The 23,250-nt window shown below is 35.7% G+C and overlaps 1 protein-coding gene across 4 annotated transcripts; it reads left to right on the top strand.

Moving 5' to 3' along the window:
* The first annotated feature begins 3,677 nt into the window (after positions 1-3,677).
* Positions 3,678-22,500, top strand: LOC139136612 (cys-loop ligand-gated ion channel-like). Of its 4 annotated transcripts, XM_070704376.1 has the most exons (10): positions 3,678-3,881; positions 7,188-7,316; positions 8,218-8,415; positions 10,320-10,419; positions 12,303-12,460; positions 14,425-14,580; positions 16,205-16,381; positions 19,245-19,292; positions 20,267-20,509; positions 21,342-22,500. In XM_070704376.1, the coding sequence occupies exons 1-10, from the start codon at positions 3,744-3,746 to the stop codon at positions 21,384-21,386; spliced, it is 1,392 nt and encodes a 463-aa protein (XP_070560477.1). In that variant the 5' UTR covers positions 3,678-3,743; the 3' UTR covers positions 21,387-22,500. The 4 variants fall into 4 exon arrangements, with proteins under 4 accessions (XP_070560477.1, XP_070560478.1, XP_070560479.1 ...); XM_070704377.1 differs by lacking the exon at positions 7,188-7,316; XM_070704378.1 differs by lacking the exon at positions 16,205-16,381.
* The last annotated feature ends 750 nt before the right edge of the window (positions 22,501-23,250 follow it).

Here is a 23,250-nt window from a genome sequence, read left to right as displayed (position 1 = left end):
CATACGATCTGAAAAAATCTCAGTGGCTTAAGCCTCCGTTTTTGAAATAAGTCTCGTTGAAGTTGACTATGCAGCGACGTTCATGTGTTAAATCTAACATGGCGACCTACAGCGCAGCGTGAGTGCATGTACACGTAAACTCTTTCAGCTCTTTCTCGGTCCTCACTGGCTAACTTGGCAGATTTTTTCGGTTCTGTTTACGTTTTCAATGATTGTGACGAGGAAGCAAGACTGCAAGCTTGTGTTACCTCACTGGCGAACACAATCTGCCTGGCTGGCTTCTCGGTAAAGTCGTGGACAGTGCAAATGGAAAAAAAACACTACGGTGACAGAAGGGCTACGTTTATCAGTCTGCGGCCGTACACGTAGTATAGTGGTAGACACCTGTCGTACTGACTAGCAGTGCTGTTTCGTTTATGAGTGATTTTTCCGTTTTCGCATTCTAGTAGCAAGCAAGCATACAAAAACTGTAGGAAATAACATCGACTGCAAAAAATCTCCGTGATAAATACGGCTACTCTGTATCCCGCACACGAGTACGTGAATATAGATGTATAGCCGGTAAACAGCTGCGCGTTGCGGCCATCCCTGCTAGCATTACCGTGCGTGCTCGAACTACACTGGCACATTTTATAACCTCATGTAACTAGCAAAAAAATTTTTTAAGTATTGATGGTCATAATGTGACATTAATTAAATACTTATTTATATATAACATCAGTGACCCGAGGTTATAGGAGTAAACTTCGAAAAAAATGAAAGATTAATCGTGTAACACCCGCGCCATGTGAACTACAAGTGGTTTGGTCGCGGTAAACAGCGTGGAGTGTACGTAGCGTAACGGGTGTTCGTATACTCATAGACCCTCGAGATCTACGTATACAGCGATATGGTAACTGCATGCCAACATTCAACACTGCCGCAAATACATGTCCATGGTCGCACGGTCATGAAAATTTCACCAAATGTTGATAATAGTTAAATGAATATTTTCTGAAATTTTCGGCTTGGCTTAAGACCTCTAAGGTCATTATCGAGCTGTTTTACGAAAAGGTGAAGTTTACTTCCGCATTTGGCGGGTCGACCTCGCCACCCACTTTGTAGCGATTTAAATAAAATCTTCTCAACTTTTGTGAGTTTACCCAAGGAAAACAGATCATTAGTATGTATGCTACAACTGAAAGCAAAAATTATAGTTCTAGCTATTGTACGTTTTGCTGCACGTCGATATTTTAAGACCACCCTTTCGCCGTATTTTATCCCTCACTGCAGTGGCGGTCAGCGTTACGAAAACGAGGCTCTCTAACACGAACTTTTATGCAAATTTCATAGGCTCCTTTCAGACTGTGAATACATGGGTTTAGGTGCCCGAGAGCAGGTGACAATTTGCCCGACGCCAGGAGGGCAAATTGTCTCCTGCTGCGAGGGCACATAAACCCATGTATTCAGGCAATAATATTTTTATTACATGCCTCTTCACAGTTAATGCTATATAACATTTAGTTACATGCAGGGCATTTTCAAACAATTTTACCATTATCGACCAGCATCAAACAGATTTTAACGAAAGTCCAAATAGCAGTGCGCGCATGGATATTTTACATCAAGCGTTAAGCGTCTACTTTGACGTCGAAAACATCGAAAGGCTTCACTGGCCCGGGTAACCATGGAAACCGGTCAGTACATCGTTCACCGGCCCGCTAACACCCCGGATGTTCCTATTCAAATCAACTCACTGATTTGCATTCACCTCGAGGCATGTAATAAAAGGTAATGTGAGTGAGTGAGTGAACGAGTGGATGAATATTTACCCGGCAGTACAAGAACAATAGGCAATTATAGGCACGTTTATATCACCAATTTTCTTTACTACGCATATCCAAACTGTGTGAGGAACATCACTAATCTTCATGGTGTGACAGCAGTTGCTTTCAAAAAGCAATATTCTGAATGCTGGGATACTGCGTGATAAAATATTTCTTTCAACCAGCCACCGATATAGGCCTACAGCCTGTATGCTTTCCCTTCCTTGTACTCATTCAAGAGACGTTGCTGTAGAGGTACGTCGTTGCCAGGGTGGTTCGCCATGATGTACATGATAATATCGCTTAGGAAGATGGAAGGCCACATTTCCATTCCACGGTCTTCACCAACCCAACCATCTCCAAGTGACATAGGGTCTGGTAAAATGTTTCCTTCTGGGGTCGTCAAAAGAGACACCAGAAACTGATGCCTCTCAGCCGACATTTCCGAAACCGTCGGTGACTCTGGTATGTTTTGTTCCATGGCGGCAAAAACTCGGGCCACTAACTCATCCTTCCTGCCTGACGTTTTCATATTTCGTTTGCGGAGGTAGTCTTTCAGTGCCGGTACTCTCCACATACTGATGGTCCGATAACTAATTATCTCTGCCATGTTTGTAATCTACAACAGATTTGAAAGAAAGTGGATTAAAAACCTACATGTGATTATTCTGCCTGAGCTCGCCAATCTAGTCCTCAATATTTCCAATCAATCAACTATAGACTTAAACAAAAATTCACTAATATTTAAAAACATACGGTGCGTAGGCCTATTTTAGGCTAGTTCATGACAGCACATTGAATTACGAATTTATGTAGTTTTATAAACCGACAAACCATACAATAAATTATAGTCCATCAATCACAATTAGGGGCTGTAGATTAAACAAATAACTAATGGTAGGCCTACATGTTAATATTAACGAATTTATAAGTAAAGACCGAGACCCAAATTTCGATCATCGGTAGTTTTGTGTTTGTTTTACCACCAAAACTTGCTGTCGATACCCGTAACTTGCTACGGCGGGAAATCCAGACGGATACGTGAATCGTTCAAGGAAATTTTTGAGAATATCGCCAAAATCCCACTTGTTTTCTCAATTTATGAAACGACGAACATCTAAAAGTAATTTATTTTGTGATTTGGTTCCATTTTGTACAAATCAACGTGCGAATAATGTCGAACATAAGCTACGATAACGTACGCCTACCACAAGCGCCCGGGCCCCGGCGACGCATCAGACGTTGAGGAACCATGTAAAACAGTAGTTTTTTTTCAGTTTTAAAGAATAATTCTGCTAAATAGCTGACAACGATACAAGTAAATGTCGTTGTGAGTAAAATACAGAGTGTAAGTCTGAAGAAATAATCGACACGCACCTGTTTCGCACGATAATACTTAGCACTTTCAAGTCTACTCTTACATGATTAGTGTTTTAAGTGGTGAAGAGTTATATTCAACTTTACATATATGTATATCATATTTACATGTAAATATATATATATTTTCTATACTTTTTTTATGGTTTTCTTTTTTACGTATTTCTATTTACACGTGATGTATCTATTTATTTATGTAGTTGTTCTTTTATTCACTTAGTTACTTTGTTACAATTAGGTTACTTTGCAGTCCAGCTACTTTCGTGTTACACTACCCTCGATATACTTCAGTTTTCTTGTTTCTTCTTCTTTTTCTTGCTTTAACATCAAATGGCTTTGGGAACGGACTAGACTGAATTGTAATATTAATATGATTAAGGGTAATAAAGATTATTATTATCATTATTATAACTTTACCGTAGTTACGTAAGCCTGAGTCGGTTGATACCCACTTGACCTTTGCCCTAATCCCATAATACATAGCGCCCGGGATTCGTGATTATTCAGTGCGTTCATCGCCATTTCCGCTATCCGCGAAAGAGAGTATGTTGAAATCATGACATGATGGATACGAAGGAGGTTTTAGAGATTGCTTTACATAGTTTACAACGGATTGAGCACAGTTTGAAAGAAATCGAAGCAAATTCGAAGCAAACGGACAGTGATGTATGGCACACGAAGCGAGCGGACAACCAAAAGGTATTATATAATCGGCAGGGTACGTACGTGTTTGTATGTTATTGTTGTGATCATGACATTGGCATGCTGACTTACCTACTGACTGTCCAACACCCGCAGCGCGCAGCGCAAATAGATTTTATAACCTAACAGCAGTTGGTTTCCAGTAAATACAAAACATCTTGAAATTGTCCCTGTCTAATATCCTACCCCAAGCCAGCCTCCTACTATCTGCCACAGACCAATCAGATATGATCGTCCGCTTATGATCTCGCACATGTACCAACAGGATAGCGTCGTTACCATGGCCACGATGATCACGCACTCTTCTCAGATCCGGGGATAGCAAAGGACAGCTTTGAGTGATTTCAAGCAGAGACATTTGATTTAGCCTGTGAAACGCACGCTTTTAAACACATATTGAATTATCAGCTTGTTAATTTCCAGACAATTTGATGCACTAAAAAGCAAAATTAGTATTTACATGATCTTATGTCAATCATAAAGGATATCTGTCACCTTATCAGAGTGCTATTTGGTATTTTCCCCTTCTGAGTTTACACCAGCTTTGTATTTAGTATATGTGTACAGTGTGCATCAAGTTAATATAGTATGTGTACAGTGTGCATCAAGTTAATATATATAGTATGTGTACAGTGTGCATCAAGTTAATATATATAGTATGTGTACAGTGTGCATCAGCAGTTCGGGTCATTTCCAAAATTGGCGATGCTATACCATAATATTTTTTCCTATCATTAGCCAATCAGCCGCCAATGCGCAAGCAGTAAAAATTATATTTTCTAGCAACCTCACGTGCGTCCAGGGCTATGTATGCCATACTGTGTTAATAATAATAATAATATTTATTGCTTAAAAGCGCACTACACTACGTCTCAGTGCTCTGTACATTACAATAAAATTACATATAGACATGATATCAAATCAATTTCAGCAATAAAAAAAATTACAGATAAGTACTATAGCATGCTTAAAAAGAAGAGTTTTAAGACAACGTTTAAAAGACTCACAAGACCAACCAAGACAGTGAGCATCAAAAGAAAGCTCATTCCACAACAATGGGGCAGCAATTGCAAATGCGCGATGACCATAATTAACTGTAGTGCCCCTAGCGTCACGCCTGGTAAGAAGTATCTTGTTAGATGAACGGAGAGCACGCTCAGGGATATTTATAGCTACCAATGATTGCAAATACTGTGGACATTCGCTACGAAGAATTTTGAAAACAAAAAGCAAAATTTTGAACTTGATTCTCTCTTTCACTGGCAACCAATGAAGTTGGAATAGAACAGGTGAGATGTGTTCACATTTCTTAGTGCGTGTTACGAGACGTGCGGCCGCATTCTGAACTGACTGAAGTTTTCTAAGCTGATAGTCAGGAATCCCATGCATCAGGCTATTACAATAGTCTAGTCGTGAGGTGACAAAAGCATGTACTAATTTCTCTGTGGTCGGCATATCTATCAAAGAACGAATTTTACCGATTTTGTACAGTGCAAAAAAGGCAGATTTACACGTGTTATTTATTTGATTTGACATAGAACCATTCGAATCGTGCAGGACACCAAGATCTTTAACTGTAGTGGACGGGGTAATATCAAAAGTACCGATCTTGAGACTGTAAAGTTTAGTCCATCTCTCTTAAAACGCGATGAAAAGTGAACTACCTCAGTTTTTTCATCATTTAGGATCAGCATGTTTGACCTCATCCATTGACGCACATTATCAATGCATAATTCAAGATCCAACTTGACGTGTTGAACTCTATCTTGCTTTGATAGCATATTTCCCTGCACCATTCACATAACTTTTTTGTGAATATTGTCGACCTGTGTCTAAAATTTTCAGTTGTGAAAGAGGGGTTTGCCATAACACTTGGCGTTGCACATTTCATGGGTATTTTACATCACAAAGACTGTAATTCTTCCAAAATTTGTATTTTTCAGTCATTTTATAAATTTTGCACTGCACAACATTGAATAAACTGCAATGTTTGAATATGTTAAACTCAAAGAATAAAAATCCTTTATCACTGTTCTTAAAAGAATTTACTTTTAAACACTTTAGCATATATTCTTTACAGGGTCATGTATTTCAAGGAAAATATGCCTATTAAAACAGTAATTTCATCACTTTCAATTTTTTTCTATACTATGACAATTATTGGCTGTCAGGTACGTTTACGAACTCAAACCCCCAATAAGCATTTTTCATCATTTTCATCATTGCATTAAAAACAGTTTAATTGACTTAAAATATTTACTTGGTATACGGTAAATTTAATTTACAAACACCAGGTTGTGCATTTCACATACACTCAGGTCAGCAGGGAAGTGCCTCATACTCTTTCAGAGGAGAGTGCGTCATTACTATTTCAATGTTCAGGATTGTTATTTCTTATTTCTGAATTATTTAACTTCTTTTCACATTGAACTATCTTTAGGCAGTTTATACTGTAACTTAGAATTTTTTCTGATTTATATTTAATCATCCTTTGGGTTCTTTGGGTCTATATCCACCTCATGCCGCTACATCATCAACTATTTGCCTACAACTCCATGCCAACAACCAATTATCTGACCTGGCCACACATTAGAGAAGCTACAGTGTCATTGATGGTATTTTGTGATATGTCCACAAATACTGCATCAACTTTGTTGAAACTTGGTACAGATGTTGATCTCATAGCGTTGTAAATACAATTCAATGACACTTAGTAGTATCATTTAAATTAACTGCTAATTTGCATTTATATTGTGAATTTTTGGTTTTAGGGTGAATGTCCAGAAGCACTACATCAAACTTTATGAAATATGGTACTGGTTATAATCTGTCAGTGTTATGATAGGAAGCAAAAATGTTTTTAGCAACACCCTGTTGATTAATTACTAATTTACTCATATAATGACCTTTTCAAGTGTAATTAGGATGGCGGCCTACATTGGTTTTATGTTTTTACCACCATGGAACTCATTCTCGGCCAATAAGCCCCATCTGTATTGCAGTATTTTGAATCACTGTGACCTAATCAATGAAGAGGACTCTTTTCTCTCCGAGGACTTGTCATTAATAAAAGTACCCATTAACAAGTGGGGACTGTGTCATCACCGATGACTTGTTTTGAATCTCTCTGTTCTGTCTTGTCTATGTATGCCAGTGAGGAAGTAAAATAAATAAATAAAATATAGTGTATTTGAATATACTGGTTAAGATTCTATCCAGGAATAGATAGATCTGTTATTCTTACTTACAACATTTGCTGTATAACTAATTTTTAATGTTATTTTTATATCATTGCATTATCAGGTGACAGTACTTATTCGATGTAATATAATAAGTGTTGGTGATATAGACACAGTAAAGCAGGAATTTACGACAGAAATATGGCTAAGTGCAATTTGGAAAGAACCTACCTTGATTGGCAAAAATCGTGAGGTAAGAGAACAAATTATTGATGTGACATACTTTATCTTTTCATGATTTGAAACAACACTTTTCTGAAAAACAATGCCATGCTTTTATGCAGTCATGTAAAACCACATCAAATTCAGATAGTCAGTTAAGTGTCTGTAAGTGTCATAATTGGTACTACGTTTTAAAGTTTACATTCAGAAAACAGAGCTTGTCTGCCTCCACTCAAGAAGTGCTGTCGATGAAAAATGAAAGAAACAAAGGTTATTCCATTTGTGGGAATCTGTAAATGATGTTGTATAAAAAAAAAATGTCATTTGAAAATAACTTCAAACAAATTACTTATTTCACTAGTGAAAAATAAAAACAAAATACGACAGGATGTAGCAAATTTTGTCTACTTATTAAACTGTTTTAGGTCTCATGCATTGTGATTTAGTATTTGTTGTTTTGTTACTTTTACTGTCAGAATTTTGCCTGTTTTAGTTGCTCACAAGTTTTATGTTGAACATTTAGAAACAATATCCATCAAAAGTTCGATTTGAAAGTTTGAATCAAAACAATCTGTAATTAATTTCATGTTTAGGCAGAGAATGAATGTCTACATGTAATATTATTGCACAGTTAATGAAATATACAGAAAAATTGATTTTGTATTTCCACTGACAAGTTTGCCATCTGTGTGTAACTGATGGTATTTCTCTCCTCTGAGTCTATTTAGGAATTTTTAGGAAATTTCTCAATGCATGCCAGAACTTACAATGGTGTTAAACTTTCTTGTTTCAATGAGAGCTTTCTGAAGTCTGTGGTGCTTCAGTTTAGCTTGCACTTAAAGGCATGATTGGTAAAGCAACGAAGAATATGGACATTACCATATCTACGGTGATATTTTTCAGTAATCATTTAATTTATGTGTTTCTTCCAGGAAGTTATTTGGGAAGAACAATGGCACCCCAGGTTGGTGTTTACCAATGCAATTTCTGTTGATAAAATGGAAACTAAACATCACTTGTATGAAGACAAAGACAGTGATGATGGTATTCCCTATGCTGCCATGAATTTTCGACTGAAGGCAACTTTTAAAGAACCCATGGAACTCTATGATTTCCCCTTTGACTGTCAGGTAAACTATTGTCAATGTCATGTTAAATAACTACAAGATCCATTGCCACTGAATTTATCAGGGTAATTGGTGATAATTTATCAAGATACTTTAATCTGATAGTATAATAGTAAGTACTGTGGATGTATCAAGGCAATCAACTGTCAATGCAGGGCATTTATCAATGGCCTGGTATTCAAATTGTGATTCAGTTGATACATCATGGTCATGTCAAGTCTCCATGGAATGAGTTGAGCAAGCTGATCAAATTATCACAGTGCTTTTGGTTTTGAATCAGAATGGTAAAATGTTTATCCCATTGGTATGATAGGGATCATCAACTATTGATGCAATGAGTTTATTGGTCTAGTAAGAACTGCATTGTTAAATGTCTGTCTAATTCCCATGTCTGCCGCTCAGAAACGACTTACGTACAAAACTTTTCAAATGGATGATGATCCTGTTAAAATTTGTTTAAAGCATTATGAAAATTCCTTATGAGGGGAATTGTCATATTTGGCAAAGAATTGCTTTCATCAAGTGTTTGTCAAATGGTTTTGAAAGTGCTTTTTGCCAGTAGTTTCCCCAATAGGTATCAAATTTGCTTTGACAGTTCTTTCTTTGATAACTACGTTCACATTTGTTCAAACAGTGATATAATGAAAACACTTTGCTCGTTTATTATTTTTCAAAGAAGGAACAAGAAGGAACCTGTACAAATCCAAAGTTGCAAAGCTTCGTCAATTATTTAATCTCACTTTAAATTGTGGCCATACTTGCATTAAGTGTGGGTTTAAGAATATTTAGGTTGTTTTGTTTTATCAAAAAGTGTTCTTTTTTGCAATATGTCATGCCAAAAAAACCTTAATGTCTTGTTGTGGGTTGCATAGAGTCTGAGTATCCAACCAACCCAGTGATGGTAAAATTACGCACAATGTAATCTTTAATCACAAAACTGCTGAAGTCAAGAAGTAATCAGAATAGCAATAACTCCCCTCCCATTTGCTTTTGAATTTGACTTTGAATTGCCAGAAACAGAGGAGGATTTCTTACAATTTTCAAACGTATTTGGGTCGTGGTGTCTTGGGTAGATCTATTTAGAGAACACTTTATAGTGCCTAAAACAGTGAAGATTCAAGAAAAGCATACAGTACAAACGTCTTGACACAGAGGTAAAACACATTATTAGCGACGCACTAGTATCACGTGACCACGTCTTGTGTTTCGGATTGGCTTTGCGGTCTAGGTGATTGTCACCTTTTACAATAGGTGTTTCTAGACTGGTGAATAGAGGACTGTAGGTAGAATAAAAATGCTGACTCAGTAAAGTTTGTCATGAATTTGTAATTCAGTGGCTTCATTCCATAATATTTGTTGTATTTATGAAATACATTTTATCTTCTATTCTCAAATCATACCAAACAACCTAGTGTTCAAAGAGTTCAATTTGTCAACACAACTTTTGTGTGTATGTACTGTACTACCCAATATGTTATCATTGACAATTGAATTGTTGTCCAGACGTGAATTCATTGTCAGCAGTAACATGGCACAATGTAGACATTGCATTGCATCAGCAAGGTTGAGGAAATATTCAACAGACTTTTGGCAGAAGACTAAAAATATAAACTTGTTTTCTTCAACATATATAATGAAAATATTATCCAAATGTTACAACTATTGATCCTTTAAAGGTATACTGTCACCTGCTCCAATTTTGCCACAGTTACCATGGAAAGAGAAAATCTAACCAATCACAGCCACTTTTTAAAACAGCGCCCTCACATGGGCTTTTGAATACCAAGGAACGCCCCTTTGGCCATATATGGGCATATTTAGATTACAGGTGACTGCATAAGGCACAATATGCTTAACAGAGTGAGAGACTGAGGACTGGGCTATGATTTACTGTGGTTAAATTGCAGGACCTAACCATCAGAATTATGTCAGACTGGCCTGATACTGATGTACAATTCAAGAAAAATATGAGCATTAAAGATAGCATCCGAATAGATACATTTACAGGTAAGTTTACACTATGAGAAATCCACTGGTAACAGTAGCTTGGACCTTTTAGAGTTTCTCTTTTAGTATGGGGCTTTCATTGGCTGTTTGTTCTTTGTGCAAAACATTTTATTACTGTTCAGCCGGGGAAATAAATAGACACATAGATTTATGTGTATCTTATCACTGATGTTATTACTCCTATATCAAGGAAAGACACTAAGGGTTGCCCGATTACCTGGGGCAAGTGAAAGTCGCGTTCGGGCATATTAAGGGAAAGCTCCATTAACTTAGGAATACCCTACTTCCGAGCCAAGCGGTTCTCTCTGTGGCCTCTCAGCTAGGCGACTGATGCCGTATGTTGTGGGTTCGAATCCGATTGAAAAACTAGCCGTATTCCCTATTTAGTTATCAGAGGATCAATTTCACAGACCTGCCTTTCCTACAATAGCACTACAATGGCACCAACTGGATAAGATACACGTAACAATGAGACATTAACACCTTTGGGGATTAAAAGTCTTCTGTTTGTCACCCGAGTTGGTCAGGCAAGGACTCGGGTTTCAGGTACCATGCAAGTTAATGCAGACTTTCCCTAATGAAGTGAACCTCCGATGCCACTTGCCCGACGGGACAAGTGAAAAAAATAATTACCTAGAAATCAAATTCACGTGAGCGATTTTCTAGTGAGGGAACACAGACTTAAACAACAAAAAATAATCATATTATATGTCATTGTGAACATTTCCATAAGATTTTTCATAAAATTGCATGAAGAGTTGATGAAAAGAATCATATAATCGCTTTTAATAAAATGCAGTTCAAACAATACCAGCGGTTAAATACTGTACGCTGATTTTGCATATGAAAAAGCTGTTCAGCTGGTGGAGCGTAGTCATTCACTAAACTTCATTGCATTGACTGTAAGGTTACGGTGTCTCACAATATGTCAATATGGTAAAAAAAGAAACACACAGCGTTTTTTGTGCTTTGTATGAACGTTTATAATGATGTAAAAATAAAATCCAGTGGTGAAAAATCACGACAAAAAATGGGACTTTTACTGAAACGTACTCCTCAATGTTAACTTGTTGAGTGACAGTGAGTGGCATCGTGGCAAGACTGCATGCAATGAAAGTCATGAGCAAGCTTTGGTGTCAATGGGTCCAGTTTTAGAATTTTCAATGAATACTGACTTAATTTTCAGGTCAATAACCAAAAGTTACTTGTCCGTGGCAACCAACCTCTACCCTGTCTGACCCTAATCCGTTTGTCACGCTGAAATTTCGAATATTCTTTTGTCGACAGAGAATTACCCAGATTGATTCACATCAGTGAACAACAAATCTGGCTGATTCTCAGCAATGAATGGTGAGTCTGGTTCATTCTGACCCTAAAAATTACCATTTTCACAGTGCTTGGTGAGAATTTCCATTCTCACCAGTGAGAATATATTATCTCACCAAGGAGTGTATTTTTTCACTGCTCACCGGTGAGAATTCAAAAATTCTTACCAATAGAATGACAAGAGATTCATTCTCACCAATTGCGAGAAAGCGTCACTTTCTCGCTCCAGTCTCACAATTTTTTCCTATAGTGGAACTCAAAGAACTGAAAGATGACTTTCAGGATAATAAAGTTGTCTAATTACTGTTTGCAGTTTCCAAATTGATTGACATGACTTTATGTACATGTATATGTACATATCAATGTATTCACGTGTGATTGGACCGGGGATTGCTATCATGGTTCCAAGGATTGTCATCCTATTTCCAAGTTCCAAGTCGTTTACAAAAATTCTTACAAAATCACTGGAGCAGTGGAGTTCTTTTGTCAGCTGTATAGAAACTGAATTATCATGAAGTGTTACAATGTGGATGACACTGTAATGCAATTAATTACAGGGGCACAAGAGTGGGACCTGCACAAGCATGTAATAAGCCAAGCAGTAGATGAAGATAGAGAATTGACTGGCTCCCACCGCAAATATCCCATGTATCATATCACAGCACATGTACAGAGGAGAATTGGTTTCTATCTTTGGAATGTTGCTTTGATCATGGTAACTAGAGTTTCATTTCAAAGGGACAAAATCACCCATTTTTTCATTTATTTTGTTTGATACGAGATACTACTTATATTGTTTGACATGTTGAAAGATACTGAATGAATGGGTGACCATGCACATATTTGACCCCGGTTTAAAACACGATACATGAAACCATCGCGAAAATGAATCAGTGGTCATGACCATTAATTCATTTTCGCCATGGTTTCATTTAATTTGTCTAAAATTGGGATTGAATATATGCATGGTCATCCATTCATTCAGTATCTTTCAACATGTCAAATAATATCAGTAGTATCTCGTGTCAAACAAAATTCATGAAAAATGCGCGACTTTGTCCCTTTACTTTTTTAAGAGCAATGAATTTACATTATTTTATCATTTAAATTATTGGGACCAATAGGTAGCCTTAGTTATGCCAGTATGACCATACAAAGGTATGTATGTCTGTGTGTACCAATGAGTCTGATGTGAATACCAAATGATCATCACTGTCATTATTTGTCATGCTATGTCATCCATATCCAATTGGAAAGATTACCAGGTAATCCATAACCATTTCACCACATGGTATGGTCCAAGCCAGTTGTTATCAATGGTAATTATTGACCTGATTACAGAGAATCAGGCGTGGACAGCATTCTATATATTAAAGGGACATAAGCTGTAACTTGTGGTAAGTTTTTCAGTATTCTGCTTCTGTACATCAACTACCCTTTCTGACCCTAATCCATTTGTCATGTTTAAATTTTGAATATTCTTTTGTTAACAGAGCTTGTATGAGTGTAGTGATCATTGTTTATTGTTTACAAATGAATTCTAGTCCGGACTTGAATACAATTTTCAACAATTACAATGTAGATTATACTCATATAGGTTGTGTTGATATGATAAATACTTCGCAGTAAATTACAATTTAGGGATTCAATGCAGAAAGTGTAGGGAAACCACAAAACAAAAGTTCTAAAAGATAGCCAAAAGATACAGCTTACAGAGCTTTAAATATATATAAATATATTTTATCAAAGACTATAGGGATGGGGATATGGCAAGAGCACCCTCATATTCATTCCAAATTATATCATACCAGTATATTGATGGCACAAATACAGCGATCTGATTGGTCAAGACATGGTGGGAACCGTGTTATATGTATATAAATTATCTGTAACTTTTGTGCTAAATTTGAACAAAATGGACATCACATTACATAGGCTACAGTTTCTATATCAAAATTTTGGCAAAAATCTGAAAAACATTGACTGGGGTGTATTTTGTAAAGGCTTCAAAAATTTACTTTGGCACTCAAAGGGTTAATTTGTGTTTGCTCTTCTTTGCTAAGATCTACTCAGAATGACGATTCAGTAAATTTCAATCTTAAGACCAACCAAACTGTTACTTTTATAACAGTTATGTGTTCAAAACGCATCTTCAAGAGTAAACAGTTAAACTTGACAATATCAAACACCACTGGCTATTGGAAGAATTGTTCAGTCTAGAGAAATGTTTGGTTTATAAAAGTGTATTTAAGTGTAGGCATGGAACTGAGATAACTGAACAGTATAGAAATAAGTAAAAGCTTAAATAATAAGCTTAAATAAATAATAATAAGTAAAAGTTCTTATGAAATTTGGTTTGTATCGGTCATTCCTTTCATGGAACACATTTCCACATCTCACATATCTCGCTGTCCCTCCGTGGAAGGACTATGCATTTCACATATTATCTCACTGTCCATCTTCGGAAGGACAACACAATGTCATCTACATTTTACATATTATCTCATTGTCCCTCTTCGGAAGGACAACACAATGTCATCTACATTTCACATATTATCTCAGTGTCCATCTTAGGAAGGATTATGCATGGTCATATACATTTTTATTGTTTGTTCAATGAGATTTATTTTTGTACAAATTTAAAGAAATAACATAACTTACTTATGCTTTCCTATACAGTTCCTTATCATGTGTATGACGTTTGCATCGTTTTCGGTGGATCCATTTGAACCTGCAGATAGACTCAGCGTCACCCTCACTTTACTGTTGACATCAGTTGCATTCAAATTTGTCGTGTCACAGAGTTTACCAACGATATCCTATCTAACCATTCTGGTATGTGCATCTTGGTGTTAATATATTATCTCAATATGGTCAGGTATTAAAGGTACATTATTGCTATCTTTTGACTCTTTTTTTCACCAATATTGTTGCAAACGAACAAGTGCTGATGTTGTTCGACTTATTGAAAGATATCTAAAAAATGGTCGACTATAGACACTTCCATCCCATCTTGCCTACACTGTGTAGAAAAACCTGGGGTCAGAGGTTTAGGTGGGCTACTGATAACCCCTGACCCGAGGTTTTTCTGCACAGTGTAGGCAAAATTGGATGGAAGTTGTCTATAGTCGACCATTTTTTAGACATCTTTCAATAAATCGAACAACATCAGCAACTGCTCGTTTGCAACAATATTGGTGTAAAAAGGGTCAAAAGATAGCGATAATGTCCCTTTAATTCTTGTTATGGTATTATTGAATAGTTTTAAGATTAGATTATCTGCAAATAGTTTTCAAATTTATTCAGTCATAATGAAAAACAAAAGAAGGCAACAAATACAGAGAGCACAAAGTCCTGAAAAAGTAGGGTACATGTATAGGAAAAATAATTTATGTTGACAAATCAAGACCACAGATAATTTGCATAACAATAATCAGATGGGGGTGGGGGCCCTGAACAGACTTCACCATTACCTGATTGAGATTATGAGATCAGAAAATAGATGCTTTTCAGACGCGTCCTCAAGGGTTGCAATGGCTGAACAGATTTCCTAATAGAAGACTCTGCTTCAAGTTTTTATAGTATCTCTTGTGTAAGTGTTCAAAAAATCAAACAACATTGAGAGTCTAAATGCTGCTTTCATTTCAAAGATCACAGAATTACAGTCACTGCATAGGTAACGAACAATGGCAATTTTTTGTCTGCTATCTCTCATTGCATGTGAATAAGTGTCCATTTCATCCTGCTGTACAGTCCCCTACCACCAGTTTTTGTCTTACTTGCCAGGCTGGTAACCTAGTGCTTGGCTGAGTGGCAAAACACTGTCATCTGTGAATTAAAATGGTTACAAAAAGTTAAAAAATCCAAGAAATCAGATAAGTAAATAAAAATAAACATCGAGACATAAATAGAATAAAAAACAGATAAAAAGTTATTAATAATTCTAGAAAAAATTATTAGATTCGACAGTAAAAAAAACAATATCATCAATATTGCAACTGAAAAGCAAAAACAAAAGCATTGTAAATATTCTTGCATGCACAATGAAAGAGCTGTTTGTCGAGTCAATGCTTCATTTTAAAATGTGTATGTATAGAAATGCTTCCGACTCTGCCACAGTCATTTTACCATCACAGCTTTTCCTTAAAATTTAATCAGTCATTGTGTTCAAATTGTTTCTCAACACAGTGAAAACGTTATTTGAAGCAACGTGATTTGTTTCTATCCAAAGTATTTTCTAGCAGCAGCTTATTATTAAATTTCAGTTCTAATAAAAATAGGAATTTACTGTTCTGTTAAAAAAAAAAAAAAAAAATGATTTGCTTGCTGCTTCTGTTGTCTTGTCATGAAAACTTTGGTGTGAATTACAGTTGTGGTTTTATAAAATTTATTTGAACAGACTCATCATTTTCTCTTTCAAATCAAAGTAATGAAAGCAATGTGACTATTTTCATTACAGGACAAATACATCCTCTTCTGCATGACATTTCAGTGCATAATGGTTGTCCAGAATGCTACAGCATCAGTTTATACAGATGTCAAAGATGCAAAATTGTTTGATTTGATCTGCATTACCTGTCTGGCATGTCTGGTTGCAGTGGCTCACTTGTCATTTGGTATCACAATAGCATTAAAGGTATTTTTGCATTTCATCACATTGCTACTATCATTCACAACAGTCGTCCATGTTCTCCTGCTATGGTATCTCTCATTACATCCAACTAAGCGCCTGCATATACAATGACCTGTATGCCGCATTAAATAGTTAAGTTTGCTTTGAGGGGAAAAGATAAGTTGAATGAACCTTTAAACTTGAAATTAAAAACAGTAAAATGATAAACTATGCACAATTTATTTTTACACTTTTCCAAAACTGACTCAGTTTCGAGCAGATGATGCTAAACTTTCAATGAAGATACTTATTAAAGCTGAACTAGTTGATTCATTTGTATTTAGTGCATTTTATTGTATTTTAACATTCATGGTGTACTGCTCGAAAAGTCAAGTATATTGCATTGTCTTCTCTGACTCATATGCTGTATGTACAAAATGATACATGCGTGATGGTTGATCAATATTATTCTACATTCAGGTTTTGTGAGCATAGATTAATTACCAGAAAACCCCATAACATACATATAACTATATACCATTTGGCAGTGTACTTTACCATAAGACGAAAGGATTTAGTTAACATTGTCATTCTATAATGCTGTCCACCAATGCCCTGAGATGAAATATCTCAAGGTCATTGGACTATCACCAGTTTGTGTAGATAGAAATGCACACATTCATGTGAGATATTGTGTGTCATCTGCATTAAATAAGAACTATTATTATACACCTACTGCCGTAACCTATAGGAGTTTGAGCGTCCAATAACTTTCCATTTTTGTATAGTACGCGGAGTCCCGAATACGGGAGACGCGTGACGCGCAATTTTCAGGGCTTTGTAGCAATTTTATTTCAACAATCGTGCGCGTTTCACTCATATCGCGTGTGCCGCATCCCTCAAAATTGATATTCAGGAGGGGGTAGGGTCTAGAAGATTGATGAGGTAGCATTACTTTTTTACCAGATCCCTTGTACATCGTTTTGCCCACTCCCACCTTTTCTTTTATCAAGCCTTCTCTGTCTATTTTTTGTTGATATGCATGTTCCTAAAGATGACCTCCAGTACCTCTGTTGGAGACCTTATTTGCTTTTGTCATTCTTGTTTTTCCTTCCAAGGGATGTTATTAGATAAATTTTCTGCTCAAAGTGGCGGGAAACCCCCAAAATTATTGTATTTCAGGTAATTTTCACAGTTTGTGACCTTAAATGACCTACACCAACCCAGCATATGTTGTGAGACAGTTTCGAAGGCTGTGAACATAATTTTGTCATATTTGGTATCAATTTGTAGGAAAATTTGATCCAAAAAACAAAGCTGAGGTGATTTTTTTTATTGCAGACCAATTTTTGCAACTTTTCTACGTAAGACACACAAGAACTGATGAAAAATTTGGATCCAGGATAATGCCAGATGTTGTAATCACTGCCCATAGTGGAGGCATTTCACTATTTGTAACTAACTTAAGTGCTGTTTACATTAGAATGATAACACTCATCCTATTAAATTAAAAAATCCCCAAGGTTGTAAATACATTTCCTGTCATCTGGCGTTATGCAATACCAAGGGGTGGAACATTTGATATTCAGGAGAAGGTAGCGTCAAGAAGATTGATGAGGTAGCATTACTGTTTATGAGATCCCTTGTACATTTTTTCCCCACTCTTTATTTTTTCCCCACTCTTCCAATCTTTTCTTTTTGTCAAGCCTTATCTGGCTAATTTTTTAGTTGATATTTGCTTATGTATGTAGGATCTGCTTGTCCGATTGCTATAGAAGTTGATATTCATGTTCCTGAAGATGACCTCCAGTACCTAAGTTGCAGACCTATTTGCTTTTGTCATTCTTGTTTTTCTGGTTTAAATATTTTCTGAATGGACCAACTCAAACTGAATGTGAGCACACTGTCCTTGAGGCTTGACGGTATTTTTTCAAAGCCATATTTCTCATCTAAGATGACAAGGAAACCCCCTCATACTATATATTTTCAAAGTGCAGAGACTCTAAAGTTTAGTATGATAGCAGTAGTTTAATCAAAAGATGAAGTGGGTGTAAATTTGGGAAAAAACCTCAACTTTGGTAGTAATGATAAAAATTAATTTAAGTAAAAAACTTGATGTTATTTTCTGAAATGTAATATTTTACTTGAAAGAAGAGTATATGTAGAAAAAAATGAGTATTTTACTTGGCATTATCTATCCTAGTTCTAAAATGGCAAGGGTTTAAAGACTGACAATAAAAAAATTGATTAGAATCCTGATAAGCAAAATCGAAATGCCTGTTATTCAAAATGTAAGAACTTATTGCCAAACAAAATAGTCGCTTTGTTAAATAGCATTTAAAGAACATAATATGAAAATTTCAGAAAATTTGACCTAGCCAGATTAGGGTTAAATTCTTTGGAAATTTCAAACTTGGGAGGAAAAATAAGCCAGGAAATCAGGTGATTTGCATACATTTACATAAATTGACACTTCTTTATCACGCAACTTTCGACTGCTTTACAAGCTACAAGGTGAACCCATCCAATATTTTAATGTTGGAATAACAAATTAATTAAAATTGAATAGATATTTGCAAAAAAATGATTTTTTAGCAAAATATGCTGTGTTTGGTGCAGCACCCCCATAAATCATGTGTATATCAGTAATTGAAGCAATTATGTCAATGGTAATCTTTAAGGCAAAATTTGAAACAAATATATGCAATTGTCAATTAGTAATGCAAAAAAGCATGTAATGGGGAAAAATCAAGTTGAAACACTGGAATGTTATATGCTATTGACAAAAGTGTTAAGTACTAGCTGTTTTGTGTTAGGAACACTTTCCCAATGTTGATTGACTAATCTTTTATCATTAATCTTTGTATAATTTACTGATACCTTGCAGTATAAAGCTTCACAAAAAGAAATGAAAGCAGCAAATCAGAAGTACCAGGTAAGCATTTGTGTAGAACTACCTATCACAGTGTAAAGTTTTCAACTCACAATGAGACATTTGATCTAAAGGTGTACCTTCAACTTATTTCCTGTTTAATTAGTTCAGTTAATTAATCATTTTGTAATTTCTGAGACTTTACTGTCCAGTATAGTGATTTCCCTTTAAAGAATGTTGTTTCTTAAAGAGTACATGACAAGAAATTATCTTAATTTGGCATGTTATGCTCTCTAGTATGAAAGTCAGACATTAGTTGAAAAAGCCATGCCTGTGTCAATTAACCTATGAATGTCTCTTATAGGAAAAGTATTGACTAAAATTGCTGTTTGAGAGAATTCATGATTTGACAGTATTTCATCCTTCATATGTGATGGATGGTCTCCTACACTCCTATGGGCAAAGATAGAATTTCTCACCTGAGTAGGTGTGTCTCTGTCTCTGGCTCATCTGAGATGGATGTTCGTACCATTATCCTTTCAGAGCTTGCATTTGTCATTTTCAGCCATTCAGTTTCATTTGCAATGAACAAGGGCTTGACGTTGTCATGACTCAGGGCTGTGCCCTGGCTGGTCCCGTGATGTCTTTTCTATGTCTCTAGCATTGGACTTGTAGGACAGCTATCACAGGTGCACAATTAGTATGGTGGTGATCAAGCTCATTCCCCTTTCATATTGCATGCTACATGATATCTTGATCATTTTGGATTTTCTAATGTTTGCCGATGTTATAATAGTTATAAAGGGCTACACGCTGACCGTTAATGCTCTTTATAAGGGCTTGTGCAAAAGGAAAGCAAAAGCAACACGCTTGACTTCTCTCATCATGTTTTGGCTTTTCTCTTGCCGTTGCCCATATAAATTATAATAGTCAATATGATGCCCTCTATTCCCTCAATATAGAGTCAAAAATTGTATCTTCAGAATGATAAACCAATTCCTGACAGAATGTATAAATACTTTCCTTGATCCATCCAGGAACTCTGTCAGCAAATCAATAAAACTTGGACAGAAAACATGGCAAAGAGACAGCAAAGAGATGAAGAAAAAACTGTCAAATACGAAATAAATTATGTTGAAAATGACCATCATGAAATCAAGAGGAAGAAAGCTAAGAGGTCAAGGGTCAGACCAAATGAATCCAAAGACGGAAAAGGACTAGGTCGGCTCAAGGATCCTGATAGACGAAGACATGATGGTGATCATTCTGAATCCACAGAGGTGAGTTAAAAATCAAACAAATTCAAAGCTGTTTCATACTATGAGGTGTTCTATGTACCATGGAGAAATCTTTAACTCTTTGAGCGCAAGAGTCTACTTTGTGTCCTTTATAAAGTAAATGCCAGTCAATTTTTCTCAGATTTTTGGCAAAATTTTGAGAAAAAAACTGTAGCCAATGAACTGTGATGTCCATTTGGTCCCAAATTGTCCAAAAGTTAAAGAAAAATCATAAAAATTGGTAAAATTTTGCCCTAAAACTTTTGCCCTAAATTGGTGGGAGAAAATTGTAGCGCTCAAAGGGTTAATAAAAGATAACAGTATGTTTCAGTGAAGCCAAGCATTTCTGATCTGAACCAATATTTAAAGATACTTTATGTATGTATTAACCTCTATATTGAATGATCACTTTACTGGGTAATAATAACCCACCGCCATCATTTGCTCCCTAATTCTCTATTGTCATCTCTTAGCTTGAGACAGAGAACTTTACTTTTTCCAAAAACTAACACATGTGCTGCAGAAAAATTGAGAAACCAAATACTTTATAGTGAAGCAAAAACTTGACTAGCGAAACAGAATACTTTTCTCTTAAACCTCTATATTGTATAAAATGATGATTTTATTCAAAGAAAGATTTGAGAAAATGAAAGTTGAATAAACATAATCTACACAAGATTTACAGGTATCAACCTCTTTCCTACTCATTTGACCATTTGAATCTCCTTTTTCTCAAATATGGAGTTCTTCTGAAATGGAAAAATTTGACACAGTGCCTGTTCAGATTATCTTTATTTGTATTTGATGTAATTAAGCTTTCATATTGATATTTCAGAGACAAAGCAAGTCACAGTCTGCAGAATACAATATTCCAATATAAGATAAGTAACAAAATATACAGGAAGTGGAAGAAACATTAATACTGGAAGTGACTGCAAAGTATACAAGGAAACAGTGTAGTTATTACTGTTACCACATGAACATGCCCGTATCTCCACCTGTGTGACGTACACTAGCACAGATAAGAAATCCATATTACACGCTGTTGTACGTCATCCACTGGAACTTTTTTCCTGCAATGGTACTGCTTGAAGTTGTACGGCTCCACAAAAAACACTCGTATACGATGACGTCAAACAGAGAAAAATACCATGGAATATATATATATATATATATATATATATATATATATATATATATATATATATATATATATATATATATATAATAATGTAAAAATGTGGTCAATATAATTCATCAACAATTTGTCAAGGTTGTGATATGTCTGTTGCCATCAATAAAGTAAACGAAAGCCTGCATGATAAAGATTGCAGCATCTGCCAATTTCTAAATTCTTCTCCTTTTATAGCCAATGAGAAAGTCTGAACAATAAAGTAGCAGTCATAATTTACAAAATGACTGGTCTCAGCATTTACAGTGAATAGTAGGAAATGTATGACTGCATTTCAAATTTATTGAACACTTCAGACATTGATGTGGCATTTTCTTCACATTCCATTGCTCTGTGTTAAATTACTTTGTTGTTATCATTGAAAGGTCAGTCAATGTTATCCCTATGTTACAACATTTTGAACTGACCGTGCATTTGCTGTATTCTCTGATTTCAAAACTTCTCATAAATGGCATTTGATGTCATGTGGGTATCCAGGATGTGTCATCAGGGACTACCTCAGAGATAGCTGCCCATACATTAACCATGAACAACCAGTAGTTAGGAGTACTTTCAATTTTAGCATTAACGAGCAATTATTTAGAGCACATACTGAATGTTTTCAATTCAATAATCATGAGAAGAGATTTAAGTTATCAATATTTGGCTTACTAGTGCACACTTTGATAGCTACCCAAGACTGATTTCATTTTGGTTTCTATCTGTCTTTGTATTTTTGTTTGTTTATTTGTGTATGTGAGAGATGTCACTGTGAAATATTTCTCCAGTTTAATTCAAAAAAGATTTTGTGTTTGTTACAAAATTTCATGCAGTGATTGGTATTGTTATATTACACAGTCTCTCAAATCATTACAAAATATGAGGGCTTGTCATTTGATGCAATTGATGTCAGCAAGTCAATTTCCAGATGCTTTGAATTGTCAAGCAGCTATTCTGTAAATCGGAAAACAATATTGAAGGTGTCATCAAGTGTTATCAACAGCAGGTCTATCCACATTAGCTAGGTTAGCAGTTAGGTACCGTATGTGATAGAACCCAATGGCAAGACAGTGCAAGCTTGCCTTACCCAGGGTATTTGCATGAGGGCTTGCAGTATATTCAGCTACAAACCCCTTACAAGCATCTAGCTTGTGTGGGGACAGCAGAATACACCAAAAAGTCAAAGTGCAAAAACCTTGAGTACTGTAGTGTGCTTGCAGTCTTGCCATAGAGCTCTGTTTTTATTACATCTGTTACAACATAAAACACACAAATTATTATGCCTGAAACGACACCTTTTGTCGTCAGAAGTTTGATGGAATGATATATACAGAGCAGAGACTTTCAAGTTCTTCTATATACTTTTTAGAGTCTGGATATTAATGCAGCATACAAAAAATCACACAAGGGCAGTAGACTAAATAGGCCAAACTAAGAATTTTAAAAGACAGTGGTACAAATGAAAACGGACTCAAACAAACTTAGAAAAATATATGTGTTTGGCTGACATTTGGTATGCATACCGATGTTAGCTTAGAGCATAAGTTGGCATCTGTCATATGTATGTATGTAT

This window comes from Ptychodera flava, chromosome 7, assembly GCF_041260155.1.
Source record: "Ptychodera flava strain L36383 chromosome 7, AS_Pfla_20210202, whole genome shotgun sequence".
Lineage (NCBI taxonomy): Eukaryota > Metazoa > Hemichordata > Enteropneusta > Ptychoderidae > Ptychodera > Ptychodera flava.
Note: the sequence above shows the minus strand (reverse complement) of the source record. Positions and strands in the feature narration are given on the sequence as shown.

Coding starts and splice junctions, on each gene's coding strand:
- LOC139136612 (XM_070704376.1), top strand. CDS start 3,744: ATGATGGATACGAAGGAGGTTTTAGAGATTGCTTTACATAGTTTACAA. Junction 7,317..8,217: donor TGATTGGCAAAAATCGTGAG/GTAAGAGAACAA, acceptor TGTTTCTTCCAG/GAAGTTATTTGGGAAGAACA. Junction 14,581..16,204: donor TATCCTATCTAACCATTCTG/GTATGTGCATCT, acceptor TTTTCATTACAG/GACAAATACATCCTCTTCTG.